Source organism: Pavona decussata, unplaced genomic scaffold (genome assembly GCF_977016875.1).
Source record: "Pavona decussata unplaced genomic scaffold, jaPavDecu1.1 SCAFFOLD_438, whole genome shotgun sequence".
Classification (NCBI taxonomy): Eukaryota; Metazoa; Cnidaria; class Anthozoa; order Scleractinia; family Agariciidae; genus Pavona; species Pavona decussata.
Window position 1 is genome coordinate 597895 of NW_028145793.1, and position 14606 is coordinate 612500.

Sequence of the window (14606 nt, forward strand, 5' to 3'; positions counted from 1 at the left end):
TATACTTAATTTAACGAATAAGTAATGAATGTTCAATGTTAGGCTCCCCTCCTGTCCTCCAGACACATATGAGGTAAGTGTACATTGCAATCGATAAATGAATTACATGTTAATTTAGTCAGGTCGTTGCATTGAATACCTGATATAACCCTGGAAGAAGGCTTTGCCCATGTGATGTCAAGATTAAAATAAACCTTTCGTGAAGACATAGGTTACATTTCTTGTTAGTGTTATTATAGGGTTTGCACTTTTTGAGTACTTTCCATTTAAGGTGACTCGACCCAGTTATTTTTTGGCGGTACCATCCTACTTTGAAGCTCTCTGGTATCCCCACCTTTACATTTATCGTAAGTCTAACACATAGAATGGATAACATATAGATCAATCTACAATATAGCAAAACATTTTTGGCGATCGGGGTACATGTCACGTGGTTATAGTGCCAAGCCCCTATGAGGTCTGAGTCGAAATTCTGCTGTTGCCGGCTTTTTTCGTGAAAATCTCTGGGCTACACATAGTGCGCATTAGTGACTTGCGCTGAACAGAGTTTCACCAAAATCGCAAAGACCCAATTCGAGAAATTCAGCGCTTTCCAAATTTGGGTCATAATTTATGTAAAAACAGGAAGCTGTTTCCAGCTTATACTCGGACCATATTTGACTGTGTGATGCGTAAAGCCTACAACATTGTAACAGTGATAACCTCCAGCATCGCCAATTCCCCCAAATAGATAGCCTGCGAGCAAGCTCTCTTGGGGGGTGGATCCTCTTTCCCCCTCCCGCCCCCCACCCCCAAGAGAGCTTGCTCGCAGGCTACCAAATAGATAGATACAGAGATATAGTGAGGCAATAAGTAACCACCAGATAGAATTGCATTTCTTGCAGTCACAATGAAATACAGGGGAAAACGACATTTGCCATACGAATGCTTTTTATAATCCCCGGGCTTTAATCCTTACGTTTTCACCTTTCCTTTAGAGACAGATGACGGATCGTAATTTTCGGTATAATCTAGACCCGGGGGGGTACTCCCTTATGTGACCTTAACGGGGAGGTGCGGCCCGATAGGGTATGGTTTTCAGGGTGCTTTGTCTTGAACGGGGTATCTATTTCATCACTTTCCGTCTTAAACAGGGTATCTCTACATGACCTAATGGCTTAAACAGATTGTGATTGCCAATGCATTAAAATACAGTAAGAAACTAGTGTATTCTTATTTCATTCTAGTCTTAAACAGGGTGTGATTTTGGGTTAAATGTCTTAGAAAGGGCCTGAAAATTTTGAACTCTGTCTTAAACGGAATAGGGAAATCGGAGAATTGTGTCTTAAACAGGGTCAGGGTTTGAACGCCCGGGCCGCACCTCCCTACCCAAGCATCTGTTGAGTACCCCCCCCCCCCCCCCACCTTCCGGATCTAGAGTAACGTTACGCATCACGCGTACGTTTATATCCTTGTACGTTTTTCAATGTTTCGCTGTTTATATTTTTAAATGAAATTCAGGGGGAGCATTTGTTATTCACCTTTCATTTGAAGACAGAAACCGTTTCTACATTGATTGTTTTTCTATAGTAAACGTGAGACATCTTTATCTATCTTGGCCGGCGAGGTCATAGACTGATTTAGTTGCCAAATTTTCGGTTAAACAAAACTAGCCTTGAGACACTCAGGTTAGCATAAAAAAACACTCCGGTTAGCCTAAAGAGCACTTAGGTTAGCTTAAATAGCTCCCCGGTTAGCTTAACGGTTTAATAGCAGTTTATGTTGGGGTTGTTCATGCCTCGCATGTTTTGTTCATGCCTCGCACATCTGGCTCGCATATTGTAAACACTCCTCACGGCCCGAAAACAAAGAACGCGACCGAGAATTTAAAGAATTTGGTAACACGACAGAAAACGTAACTCGTACTAGCCGAGTACAAAAAACGAGACCGAGAACAATAACTCGTGGCCCGAAGTCTTATCTCTCGGCCCATTGCGACCCCAAAAAGAAAAAAGAATTTGATAATGCTACCGAAACCTTAACTCGGATCGCCTTACGGCCCGAGTAATAATAAGCAAACTTTACACGATTATATCTAATAAACTATGAGATTTATTCCTTTATTTTGAGGATCTTTATAACAGATATGACCTTGCAAGTCAGCAAAAAGCTTTAGGGCCTTTTAAATGTGCGCGATTTCGAGCAATGCAAACATATAGAAATTATAGTTTTAGCTATTTGTTGACGTTTGTCAGCGTTTAAGAGTCCTTCTCACAAAAAAGGCATTTTCTTAAAAATTCGTAGTTTTTTTCCCTTCAAATTTTTTCAGGGCCTTAATTGACTAACTAACTACCTGGAGTCATGGTCATTGAAAAACTGTGACATTATCTTCTATAAGCCCAAACTTGAGTAAACATTGAAGATTTTTGGCGTTTTGGTTGAGTTAGTGCTTTGGGAGTTTTCTATTGTTTCGAGTCTGTCATGATACAGCATTCTTGTTCAGCACGCGTGCAATGACCACGCTTGGCTGACTTCCGAATGCTAACCGATAGGCCTTTACACATTCTGCCGGCATAATTTCGAGCATAATAGGGCTGAAATTTTAAGAATTTTTTTTGTGTGAGAAGGACTCTTAAACGCTGACAAACGTCAACAAATAGCTAAAACTATAATTTCTATATGTTTGCATTGCTTGAAATCGCGCGCATTTACAAAGCCCGCCCTAAAGCTTTTTGCTGACTTGCAAGGACCCATCTGTTATAAAGATCCCCAAAATAAAGGAATAAATCTCATAGTTTATTAGATATAATCGTGTAAAGTCTGCTTATCATTTTTACATAAATTATGACCTAAATTTGGAAAGCGCTGAATTTCTCGAATTGGGTCTTTGCGATTTTAGTGAAACTCTGTTCAGCGCAAGGCACTAATGCGCACTATGTGTAGCCGAGAGATTTTCACGAAAAAAAAGCCGACAACAGCATTATTTCAAAGGGGCTTGGCACTATAACCACGTGACATTTATGAATGAATGAATTCTGCTATACTGCACATATCACCAAGTCTCATGGCGGTTTAAATTTCTATGGGGTGAGATCGGGATTAATCCGATTGCGAAATTTTTTTTGCTATATTGCAGATTGATTTATGTGTTATTCTTTCTATGTGTTAGATATACGATAAATGTAAAGGTGGGGATACCAGAAAGCTTCAAAGTAGGATGGTACCGCCAAAAAATAACTGGGTCGAGACACCTTAAAGTGCCCATAACGGAATTTTTTTTATTTTCTCGTCTGAATCTTTACATCACGCGAAGAACGTCCGCGAAAAATTTTTTCGATTTGCATGAAACGCGAATTTTTTATGAATTTTACAAATCTTTAAAATCCTATTTTATTGCGGTCCACCCGCCCCGCTGATGAGAATGCCGCGGGCTCACAATAGGGCCACGTGACATGGTCTGTGACGTACATTCAGGAACTCTCGAGTCTACGCACTCACTTGACCTTCAGTAAAGTACATTCGCGGCAGAAAGAAAATCGTCAGATTCACCGGTAGGAAGGAAAAACTTAGCTCCAAATAAGTATATTCCATGGCAGAAAACTTATCTGACACGGAAAGTGAGAAAACCGCTGAAGAAAGCAGCTTGGACGAATTTGAAAGCGTCGAAGTCGAGGCGATAGACTGGCGTCCACGAAACAAGTAATACGAGTGAAGATGATGATACACTCGAACCGTACGCGGACGAGCCGATAGCAGACGAAGAATGGCTAAAAAGATATCGCAAGGAACAAGAGGAGAAGCGATGACTCGAGGAAGATCTAACGAAACGCTTGGAAAATAGAGTGAGTGTTAGTGGATGGTAAATTTCTCACCTTGCATTTTGCATACGCGCTCTTCATTATCATCTGTCAAAACTATGGCCAAGTACTCACATACATTCGAACGAATTATTTTCCATGTAGATGTACTTGTGGTAACTGTAGCCGTAATCTGCTAGCAAATATCAGCGAGTGCTACTGCTGCAAGGAACTCGAAGGCAATTTGGAAGCGCTGACTAGCGACATTGTTCTCGCGGAACTACAGGAAGGACACGTGTTCAACTGTGATAATAATAGCTTGTCTCGTTCTCTGAAATTTCGGCCGTAAATTTAATTGTAGGATGGTAGTTGTTAGCTTGTCCAATGAACAGGTTAATTTCCTTTTTGTCACTGTCCCACAGTTTACGAAATCCATTGTATCTTTTAGGCGCATACGTCTTGCGAAATGTTCGAAGTCTTGGCGTCTAATGCAATTCGTGTCTGTCACCGGTGTCGGGACAAATTTGAGCCCTTTAGAAATAACGCTAACAGGCTGTCGCTAAGTTGTTTGTTTGAAAAATTCTTCATGAATTTCTCGTGTTTTTCTCTTTGTGTCTCAATCCGTTTTTTAGCCAATTTTTTTCTGCGCTCTTTGCGCTTGTTATTTGTTTTGTGCCCTTTTTTATTTTGAACCCCCGTTGTGGTGGTTAGGTTTTCAGAGATAACGCTGTTATACTTTTCAACATTTTTATTGTTTGCAGAATTCTGCAACACATGTGTGTACAATATTTGCTTGAGCTCGTTGAATTCTTGCTGCAGTTTATCTACCTTACTTACATCGTGGTTTACAATGTTTTCTGTGTTCGCCGAGTGCGACTGTTCTCGCATCGATCTATTTACATCAGTGGTAGCATTTGTGCTAGTATTTTTTGAGAGCTTGTTCTCAACGAAACTTCGCGGATCTCACGATCTATGAGAATAGATAACAAAACAATTACGCCATATTTTATAAAACTTGCGACTGAGTTAACAGTGAGGTCAACCTATAAACCTCAGAAGGTTACAACGCTTAGAATGTCACATACGGGTGTGAATATTCAGTATCGAAAGCTTACCATTCGCGTTTCCCTGCTCCTCTTCGAAGGTGGCTCTTGGTCTTCGTCTTCCTTTCGCTCAGCTGTTTTAGAGGATAAACACAAACGCGATGTCATCCTACTTCAGTTCACGTTTTAAGTTTAAACCTGAATTCATCAGCCTTGTGAAATCCTCGTCATTGAAGTGCATCGAGCACAAGGACGAGGTCTTTCCAGGCGCGCGTCCACATCTTCCTCCGCTCCAGCATAAAATCGATCCATTTCTTTCGCCTCCTCAGTCTTTGCGGGCATTTGGTGCCAAAGAACGGAATCCTGTGCATGCTTATTCCATTCGCTTCGTCTTTGATGTTTCCACATCTCGCTGCAACACATCTTTCCGGCATTTTCGAGAAACGTGCAGAAATACCGCGACTTGTTTTCAGTGAGATCCAGAGAAAGGCTGAAGTCACGTGTTCCTGAATCTCCGTCACAGCTCTTGCTAAACCGAGAGAAGACTAATGCGAATGGTGGGCCAAAATGGCGGCAAATTTGAACGTCTTATAAAATTCATAAAAAATTCGCGTTTTATGCAAATCGAAAAATTTTTTCACTGAAGTTCTTAGGGTGATGTTTAGATTCAGATAAGGAAATAAAAAAAAAAAAAAAAATCCGATATGGGCACTTTAATGCGAAACGGTTTGTTTGCGTCCTTCAGGGTCCATATATGTTCAGATAGTTACATTACACTTCGTCTGTTGGCGTTTAGGAAGAATGCGTTTTAGTTGCGGTATCATTCTTTAAAGTTTGATGCCAGTCCCACGCACGGTTCTGTTGTTGTTGTTACCGTCGTTTGCTAGACTACGTTCGCTTGGAGGCATTTACCATCAAGTGGGCATTCTGGTTTTTTTTTCCTGCAGTTGCAGCTCGGGTCATGATTTTGGTTTTAGGTCGTTGCTACATTTGAGAGTATCTGTTTGTTATGTGATGCGATGATGGTTTTCACGTTTGGCATGCATGAGTAGCTTTGTTTTAGTGTGTCTGTTGAAGATCTTGTTTAATGGGTGGTTCTTGGGGAAGCATTTGTCGACGATGGATAAAAATTTCTGTACAAATGACAATTTTTAAATCTCCTATATTTAGCATACACTGGCATAAACACTCTAATATCAACTTATCAATATAAGCTCAAATTCTTTTACTACGAATGATGTATCAACGATATGAAACATGATTTAGCCAAACAAAGCTCTGTGAGCTCTAGGGCCTAAATTCAAGAAGTTTGTTGACATAACGGTTTCCTTCTTGATCAAATTCAAAAATTGATGACAAAATTGCAAGTACGTTCGCATAATTTGTCATGCGTATTGTATTCCTTGGCCCGCCAATTTTTCTGAACGTGCCTTGTTTCGCGTTTCGTTATAAAAATGCTCCGCGCGATAACCCATGAAGGTTCAGGATTTTTCCGGCGGAGGAATCAAACACGAGAATTGTCATCGCAGGACTGAGTGTGACATGATAGCGATCGCGTCACCAATTATATTTCTATAAAGTCAAATTGGAAAATGAAGTCTTATTGTGGTCACCCAAATCAAAGCTATTCAGCGGTACTTTCTTATGGGGCTATTTTGATGTTTATTATGCGTAGTTCGAACTTCTAAGTCTCTGGATGAAAACCTAAGGCGTGGACATTAAAAGAAAAGCGAAAGAGCAGCAGTTTTCTCAAACGTGGATTTCGGCATTTCTTAAAGATGACCTTTGAAAGTTAAAACGGGTTAATGGATCCTATTCACCTAAACATCGAGCGCCTCTAGTGTCCTATTATTCCAAGCGTTCACTAGCTAAGTCAGAAACTGTCTCTCTTCTCTTTCCCCCTCTTCCTCAGCGTGCACTTGCGATCGATCGTTCGATTCGACATGACCATTCTTCTGCTGTGAAACATTCGCGTTGCTCGCGGTGAGTAGCCTGGGTCACAGACGGACATTACCGGGGGTTCAGTCCGTCTGTGACGCAGGCTAGCGGTGAGGTCTGCATTCGAATCTTTGGAATTCTATTAATTTTCAGAGCATTCTGCAGCATCTTGCGAAGGTCCTGAAGAAAGCTGCAAAACCTTACTATACTTTTCTGTTTCGATTTCGCATTCGCGTTTTGCATGCCCTCCATCTACATCATCTTGCGCGGATTTAAATTCATTTGGGTGCTGCTCGTGTGACAAACCTTCCAAAGGTTCATGATTTCTTGCACAACTGTCACCCTCGCTAATTTGCCAACAGACGAAACCGAATGCACCATGTTCAAGCTATCTCTTCTTCTCTCATGCTATATCCACGGGCTTTAATCCTTACGTTTTCGCTTTCTTCGCCACTCGACATGTTATCATTGCCATCACCTTTTTGTTCTAACGACTCCAGAATCCTCTCTGCGCTTAGGGAAACCGTTCACGAAAGCTTCACAACCGACGCCAAATGTTTTGATTCGAAAGGATAGCGACTCGCAGAATACATCGGGGAAAGGGAGGGGGGGCTAAGAAAGCGTAAAAAAAGTAAGGGTTTCTGGGCCCTCCCCTCCCCTTCCCCGATTACTTAACTTGGCACCTCACGGCCCGAGTACAAAGAACGCGAAGAATTTGATAACGCGACCGAAAACTTTACTCGTGCCGCCCGAGTACAAAAAAAGAGACCGAAAACTTAACTCGTGGCCCGAAGTATCTCTCGGCTCATCGCGACCAAAAAATAAAAAAGAATTTGATTACGCGACCGAAAACTTAACTCGCGCCGCCATACGGCCCGGGTAAAAAGAATTTGATAATGCTACCGAAACCTTAACTCGTGCCGCCTTACGGCATGAAATTGATTTCCCTAAGGAAAGTGATTATTACGCCAACGAAAACGTCACTTAAAATATATCTTTATTTCATTTGAAGTAATTTTCAATTATTTCAACTCGTTTAACTTCTACCCAGGATCCAAATTGGTGGAGAGGCGTTTAAGTTAATAAAGAGCATGTCATCGCCGTGTGTTCACGTTCTCCACGAATCCACTGGGTGAAGTTGGCTAGGATAAATCATTTCTTGTTTACGGAGAACGCTGGCCTATTTTCTACGAAGTCAGTTTGCCAAGTTGGAGTCACTGTTACTGCCCCAGCCCATATTCTCGACTTTTAATATAAAACATACTCTTGAAATTTTCAACTGTCTACATGCTACGAGCATCCCACGCATTAATTCCAAATCAGCAGTAGATCCGTTACATTTGCAGTTCCGTGTGGATTATATTTCTAGCTAAGAAACTCTAAACTAAATTTAGATTTGTCAAATATTAAGATTAATATTTGAATAATGAAAACGTGATGATGTGATCGTTTAGTAGAGAAATTTTATGTTTTGGAAGAGACAGTATCACAATTAGTATTCTCCAAAAAAGATTAGGAAAATCTTCACTTAACAAGACAATAGTCTAATTCTAGGTAACCAATATTTTATAGCTACCAAAGTGCTCAAAGTTGAGTTTTAGAAGGTCTGAAAATTCAAAATATTGGGGATCTTTGAACCCAGACCAATACTGCTAAGGTATGGGCAAATTGCAAACCCTGGGATGACGTTTGAGAAAAGAAGTAAAACGGCACAGTGACCTCCTCGTATTAAAATGAGTAGAGCAATAAGAACTTAACCATTAGCAAGATCAAAATCACCCCCCCGGCCGGTCATTCCACACACGCATTGTTTTGGGAGTTACCTCCCTCACTCACGAACTGCCCCGGGAGGTACTCAAAAAGATTCATGGGGAGGATTCGCCTCAAGGTCGAACCTTACCCTTTTATATACCATTTCTGAAAGGAAAGGTAAGCCTTTCATATACCCTCCATAGGAAATTGTTCACATGCTTACTACGAAAACCACCGATGCGTGGAATGGGACCGAATTTTCGTATCACCACCCCGCCCACTTTCGTTAACAAATTCCATAAATTCCCGGTGCCCCGGGACTTTGCCGCCAATGAAGTGTCGCCGCGGCCGCTTGTCTGAAGTGTCACTGCTTAGCGCCGTTTCTATTGTACTAGTAGAAAAACAAATTGCTAAAATCATGGAAAGATACGTCTTTAAAATTGCGGGTCCAAGTGGAAAATGGATAAAGATTTTTATGAGTACAGAGGAGGTTACAGCTTTGACTATGGAGGCCTTGTTAGAACGAATTGCTGAAAGATTTCCAAGCCTAGGAAAGCGGAGTATGGTAGGTTTGAAGTACCTCGATAGGAACGACTGGTTCGAACTTCTTGCGGATGATCTAGATTCGTTCATAAGTATGATTGAGACAGCAACAGTAGAAAGAGAAAATTTGAAACGAATAACACTAAAGGTGAACGAATTAGCAGTAACGCCGCCCAGGTTGGAAATTGCCAGCGGAACGTCTCAGAAGCGTCTTCGAACATCACCATCGCCAGTTGCTAAATAAATTCCGAGAAAAGTACAATAGATGTTGACAATGCAAGAAAGAAGCAAAAGCGAGTCGCATCAAGGTGTTTGGACGAACAATTATCCACTACCGAGCCCGTATTTCAGTACGAAACGCCAACGCAAAAATTCTTTAACAAACTTGAATCAGAGAAGAAACAACAGCAAGAAATAGTGCGGAGGAAAGAAATGAACTTTCGGAACTTGAAATGAGTTTCAAGGCGTTAGTTCTGTACAGGCCCGCAAATGATCCCCGGATCGGAAATGATCCCTAAATTGAACCGCAAATGATCCCCGGACGGGAAATGATCCCCAGATTGGACCGCAAATGATACCCGATCGCCTCACCATAAATATAGAATGGAATGGACTCAAATTTGGACAGCGGATTTTTAAAAATTTTATACACTTTTTTTTTTCTTAATAACACCAGTCTTTATATTAAGCTATCTGCATGCAAATTTCACAACTTTAAAAATTATAATGTAGCAGCTAACAATTTACTTTATATAATCTGGAACATACATGCCAGTTGTTCTCCCCGAAGGTGTGTAGCCTGCGAACGCAGACGTATTTCCGGCTGTCGAGATTCTCTCCGCCGAAATTCTCTCGACAGTCGAAAATACGTCTACGTTCGCAGGCTATCAGGTGTGTCGCCTGATTGGGTGCGTCGCCTTTGCTTCTTGAGCCGGCTAACTCTGATATATTTAATAGCAATTTCTTCAGAGGGAGATTGTGAACTCGGCCGTTCTTATCTCGGGTGTATCGCCAGTAAAGGTCTTTGCCGACGACAGTGTGTTTTGTAAAAAAAAAAAAAAAAAAAAGGAGACTGGGAGTCCAACTAGCGGCAAAACGAAAACGAAAAACAAAATAAACATATTACACGATAACGTATTGGACGACCGAGGCTTAAACGTTATACTTAAGACTAAGATCCGATTAAGGTCATTCCCCTAAAATAGAACCTACACTCAGATTTTTTCCAAACTCTGCCCATATGTGGTTCACTATATGTAAACTGCAAAAATGAAATAAAAAGAGGGGGTCAGCATGCTTGTTCTTCAGCAACGAAGCATCGAAATATGGTAATTTCTGCATGTTTGGACAAAAAGGACTATAATAGAGCATTTGCCAAAAACAGGAATTATTTTCTGAAGAGAACAGTTAACGGCTCATTTGATAGAATTTTTTCCCTGTTCATAAATCATTTTCAATGTGAAATCTGTTTAAAAACTATTCCTAACCAGTACTGCTGAGATATTCAACAAAATAATCTAATTCGCTACCTCTGAAGGTAGGCCAAAATGTCCATTGGCTAGATATTAGGGGCAAAATTTGATATTTTTAACACTAGGATTTTCCTTACATTTTCGGGGTAGTTGGCAAACGATATTGTGGTTAGAAATCTGAAAAGAGAAAATAGGTTCACCGGGTTGGTTTTGCAGATATTTCACAAAGCAGTGGTAAATCGAGCTTCAGAAATGGTTTTCACCGCGAAGGGACTGGGTCGAGTCTTATGAAAACACCTTAATTTCCGCGCAAAATGCAAATTAAGAATTTTCTTGTTAGATGCAAGTCAGATTGAGTGATACTCAGTATGGGCGTAATTTTTTTTATTTTGCCATTGTGCGCAGTAGAGTTGCGCACTGCAAAACAGGGGAACGACCTTAAGAACAAAGGCGACGATAGTGGGTGAGATTTGATCGCCATCTGAAGTGCATTGACTGATTCTCCTTCCTTTTTCAAAAAACAAATATAAAAAAAAATTGCGAAAGTCTTAACTGACCCACTCTTTAATTTGGAAGAGTTTCGTACAATTCGTGCACATTTTAGGCATTGTAATGGTATAAGTAAATTATCATATACATGTCTGTTACAGTTTATAGGTAAATTGTTCTGTTGTACTGTGCTGCTATATTATAATTTTTAAAGTTGAGAAATTTGCATGCAGATAGCTTAAATATAACGGCTGGTGTTATTAAAAAAATTGAATTCTATAAAGTTTAAATCCACCTACCAAATTTGAGTCCATTCCATTCTATATTTATGGTAAGGCGATCGGGGATCATTTGCGGTCCAATATGGGGATCATTTCCCGTCCGGGGATCATTTACAGTTCAATTTGGCCTGTACAGTTCCAAATACCAAGCCTTTGTGTTCCAATTGTCATACCTCGGGGCATAACAAGACAATGTGTACATTTTCTGCTTGCGTTTCCGCGACAATTTGTAAAGACATAAATGAATTGATGATGAATTGGCGCGTTGTCAAAAACTACATGATCACCATAACTGTACGCCGGTGTACCATCGGGAAGATAAACAGAAGCTGCTTCTTCGAAAAAATTTAGAAAAGTAAGCGCATTGCTGTTACCATCAACTGTGTTGGCATAAACAATTCCGTCAAGACCACACATTAAATTTAGTGTGATATTTGGAGAAGTTGCGTATCGCACGATCTCAACAACTGGAGTGCCAATAAGAGAATGACTGAGTTAGGTCTTCCAACATCTAGAAGCTTGATTCCTGATTCATCAACGAACTTAAGTTTATACGGGTCAACTGTGGAAATATAGTTAACATAATGCTGACAATAATTAATGTTGTCTGGGGTGAATTTCTCTGCGACGGGCCTTGTTAGCTTTTTCCAGGTCCATTTTCCATCGGTCATGTTGATTCGGAGTACTCGCCGAATAGCTGTATTCGATGTTCGTGCGACAATGTTACAATGCTCATTCGTATGCTTATACAACTCACCAGCAGTCATTGAAGCTCTATCAGTCTTAAGAAATCTTATAAAGTCAATATCATCCTGCTGAATTTGCTTTACGCCAGCTGCACGCGTTTTTGTGATTCCTGTATCGCCTTTTTCTACCACTTCTTTCCAAATTTTCCGCACAGTATCGAATTTGACCCTGTTTCTCTCAGCAATGGCTGAGAAATTTCCGGGGAAAAAGCCAGTTACAAAGTCACCGCCATCTTCAACAATATCTTCTACTATTTTTCTTCTCAAATCAAGTTGAAGAGGTCTCCCGTTGATATAACATCTACCTCGTTTACTGGTAGCTTCCGTCATCGCAACAACGGCTCTCGTGTTTGTTTTCACTAGTAAAAAAACCGCGCAAAGTTGCCCCCACCGCAAGTATCCAGGCATTTGTGGAATTTGTTAACAAAAGTGGGCGGGGCAGTGATACGAAAATTCGGTCCCATTCCACGCATCGGTGGTTTTCGTAGTACAGTAGAACGGCACTGCATCTCTTTGTCGTTACTTTATTTCACAGGCTCTAATACAATGACACAGGCATACTCGAAAAAAAAGGAAATTCGTGAAATTTTTGTGACCTTTCGATTACTAACTATTACTAGTTCGGATGCTCTACCACTGGGCTCCATGAGACTCGTAGGAGCTAAGGCCTTTAGCGTAGGTCGATGGGACAAACATCCTGCTACTGCTAGGATTTGAGTATAGATGAGTGGTAGATGTGAAAGAGATGCGATGTTACGTTTGTAGCCTGGTGAATAGATGATAGATGGATTTTTTTCAGTCAGTAACACAGGCATACTCTTAAAAGGAAAATGCTAGTTCCCCCAACAGGATTCGAACCTCTTACCTCGATCGGATGTTACTAAAACTGGGAACTGGGAACGGAGGTCTGGGAAAGAGTGTACAGCGGTAATCCGCATAAGGTTTATCTAAGATTTTCTCGGCAGATGTTCAGGGTTAAGTTTCATATAAGGAATTTAGAATCTCATCTTTTAAATTTTATTCTGTACATGTATTTTTAAATTATGACGATGTCTTGTATTTTTAATTATTATATTTTTAGTCCAGAGCCCCTTTGGATATCAGCCTCGTTGCTGAATGGGCCACCCTGGCAAAATAAAGTTTACCTTACCTTACACCTCAGGAAAGATTAGAACCAGAACCAGATGGAAGTGATTTAGCATCTATGACTATAATTCCGTCTATACATCCTCGTCTACCCCGCAATTACCTTTTGATCCAGTAGTGTCACTTTTTGCATTAGGTTTTTGCAAAGTGCTGTTGTATTTTCCTAAAACAAGACATCAATGCCAATACGTCACTCCGATGTAAAAAAAAAAATAAAAAATAAAATAATAATAATAATAATAATAATAATAATAATAATAATAATAAATTAAATCATGAGTAAAAATAAAAAGAAAGGAACGAAGACCCTGGTTCACGGATAAGTACCTGATTTGGATGCGATTCAGATGTATTCCTTCCTTTATACCGAAACTGCAAAACAAATTAGGACATTTTAAGAAGGCATTTTACGTGGCAGCCCCTGCTAGCCAGCGAAGGAACTCAAACAAGCAAGCGATTGCGCAACCAACCAAACAAGAAATCAATCAGCCAAGCAAGCAAGCAACCAGCTAGCTAGTCAACCAACCAACCAACCAAACATTGGCATTATTCGTGTGAGAAAATGCAGTTGGAGATGACAATAGAAATCGCTTAATTGACAGTCTCCGAGGAGACTTTACGCACAGATAGCTGGGGCAAGGAGATAATTTCCTAGCCAAATCGGGACTTCCATTAAAACTTTCCCTTGTCCCGATTTCGCGCGTGAAATCTTCATCCCGTCCTGATAGTCTGTCTAGGGTCTATGAGGAAGTGAAAATAACGGTATGATTGATTTTTATCTTCTGAGAGGTCACCAAAGTTATCCATGGAAGCTTTAGGTTAGGTTTTTATAGCGCTGCTCACTCGGGATTTATGGACTTTTGTATTCAGCCTTTTTTGTTTTTTTTTTTCCCGAGTGCAGTGACTCAAACAAATTTCAGTGAGTTTTCCTGCAAGCTAAAAAATGGTTAAAGACGGACTGGAATAATTTTTTCACCCCACGAGGCTGAAATCAGTCAGAGATCGCTGCTTTAGCTGACATTCCACTGTCCTCAACATGGTCATGTCCACACAATTCCACTCCACATGAGACTTTAATGTCCACACCATTCCACTGTCTACAACATTTTTATGTCCACGACATTCCATCTTCCACTTCATCTCATGATTCAATGTGGCCGAAAGAAAATGCCCAAAAAATACGAAATCGATGCAATAATAACGTTTCAAACGAGTCGAAAACGAGAACTCAAGTCAAATAACTTAAGTTATGCAAAAACCTAGCTTAAGAAACGAAAAGGTGACGGAGAAACTAATTACATAATAAATGAGGCGGTAAAGCTTGAATATGTGAAAGTATACAAAAGCAAACTAAGTAAGTGTTACAAAATATAAACGGAAAAATAGACGATAATGAAACGGAAAGATGCGGAACGAAGCT

At 40.4% G+C, this 14606-nt stretch overlaps 1 protein-coding gene across 1 annotated transcript in view; it reads right to left on the reverse strand.

The window, feature by feature from the left end:
• Positions 1-13274: 13274 nt before the first annotated feature.
• Positions 13275-14606, reverse strand: part of LOC146450634 (uncharacterized) — a 13413-nt gene continuing 12081 nt past the window's right edge. The window contains exons 6-7 of the mRNA XM_085100218.1: positions 13514-13558; positions 13275-13349 (exon numbers count right to left, since the gene is read on the reverse strand). Of these exons, the coding sequence (XP_084956344.1) occupies positions 13275-13349; positions 13514-13558 (120 nt within the window). The remainder of the gene's footprint in view (positions 13350-13513; positions 13559-14606) is intronic.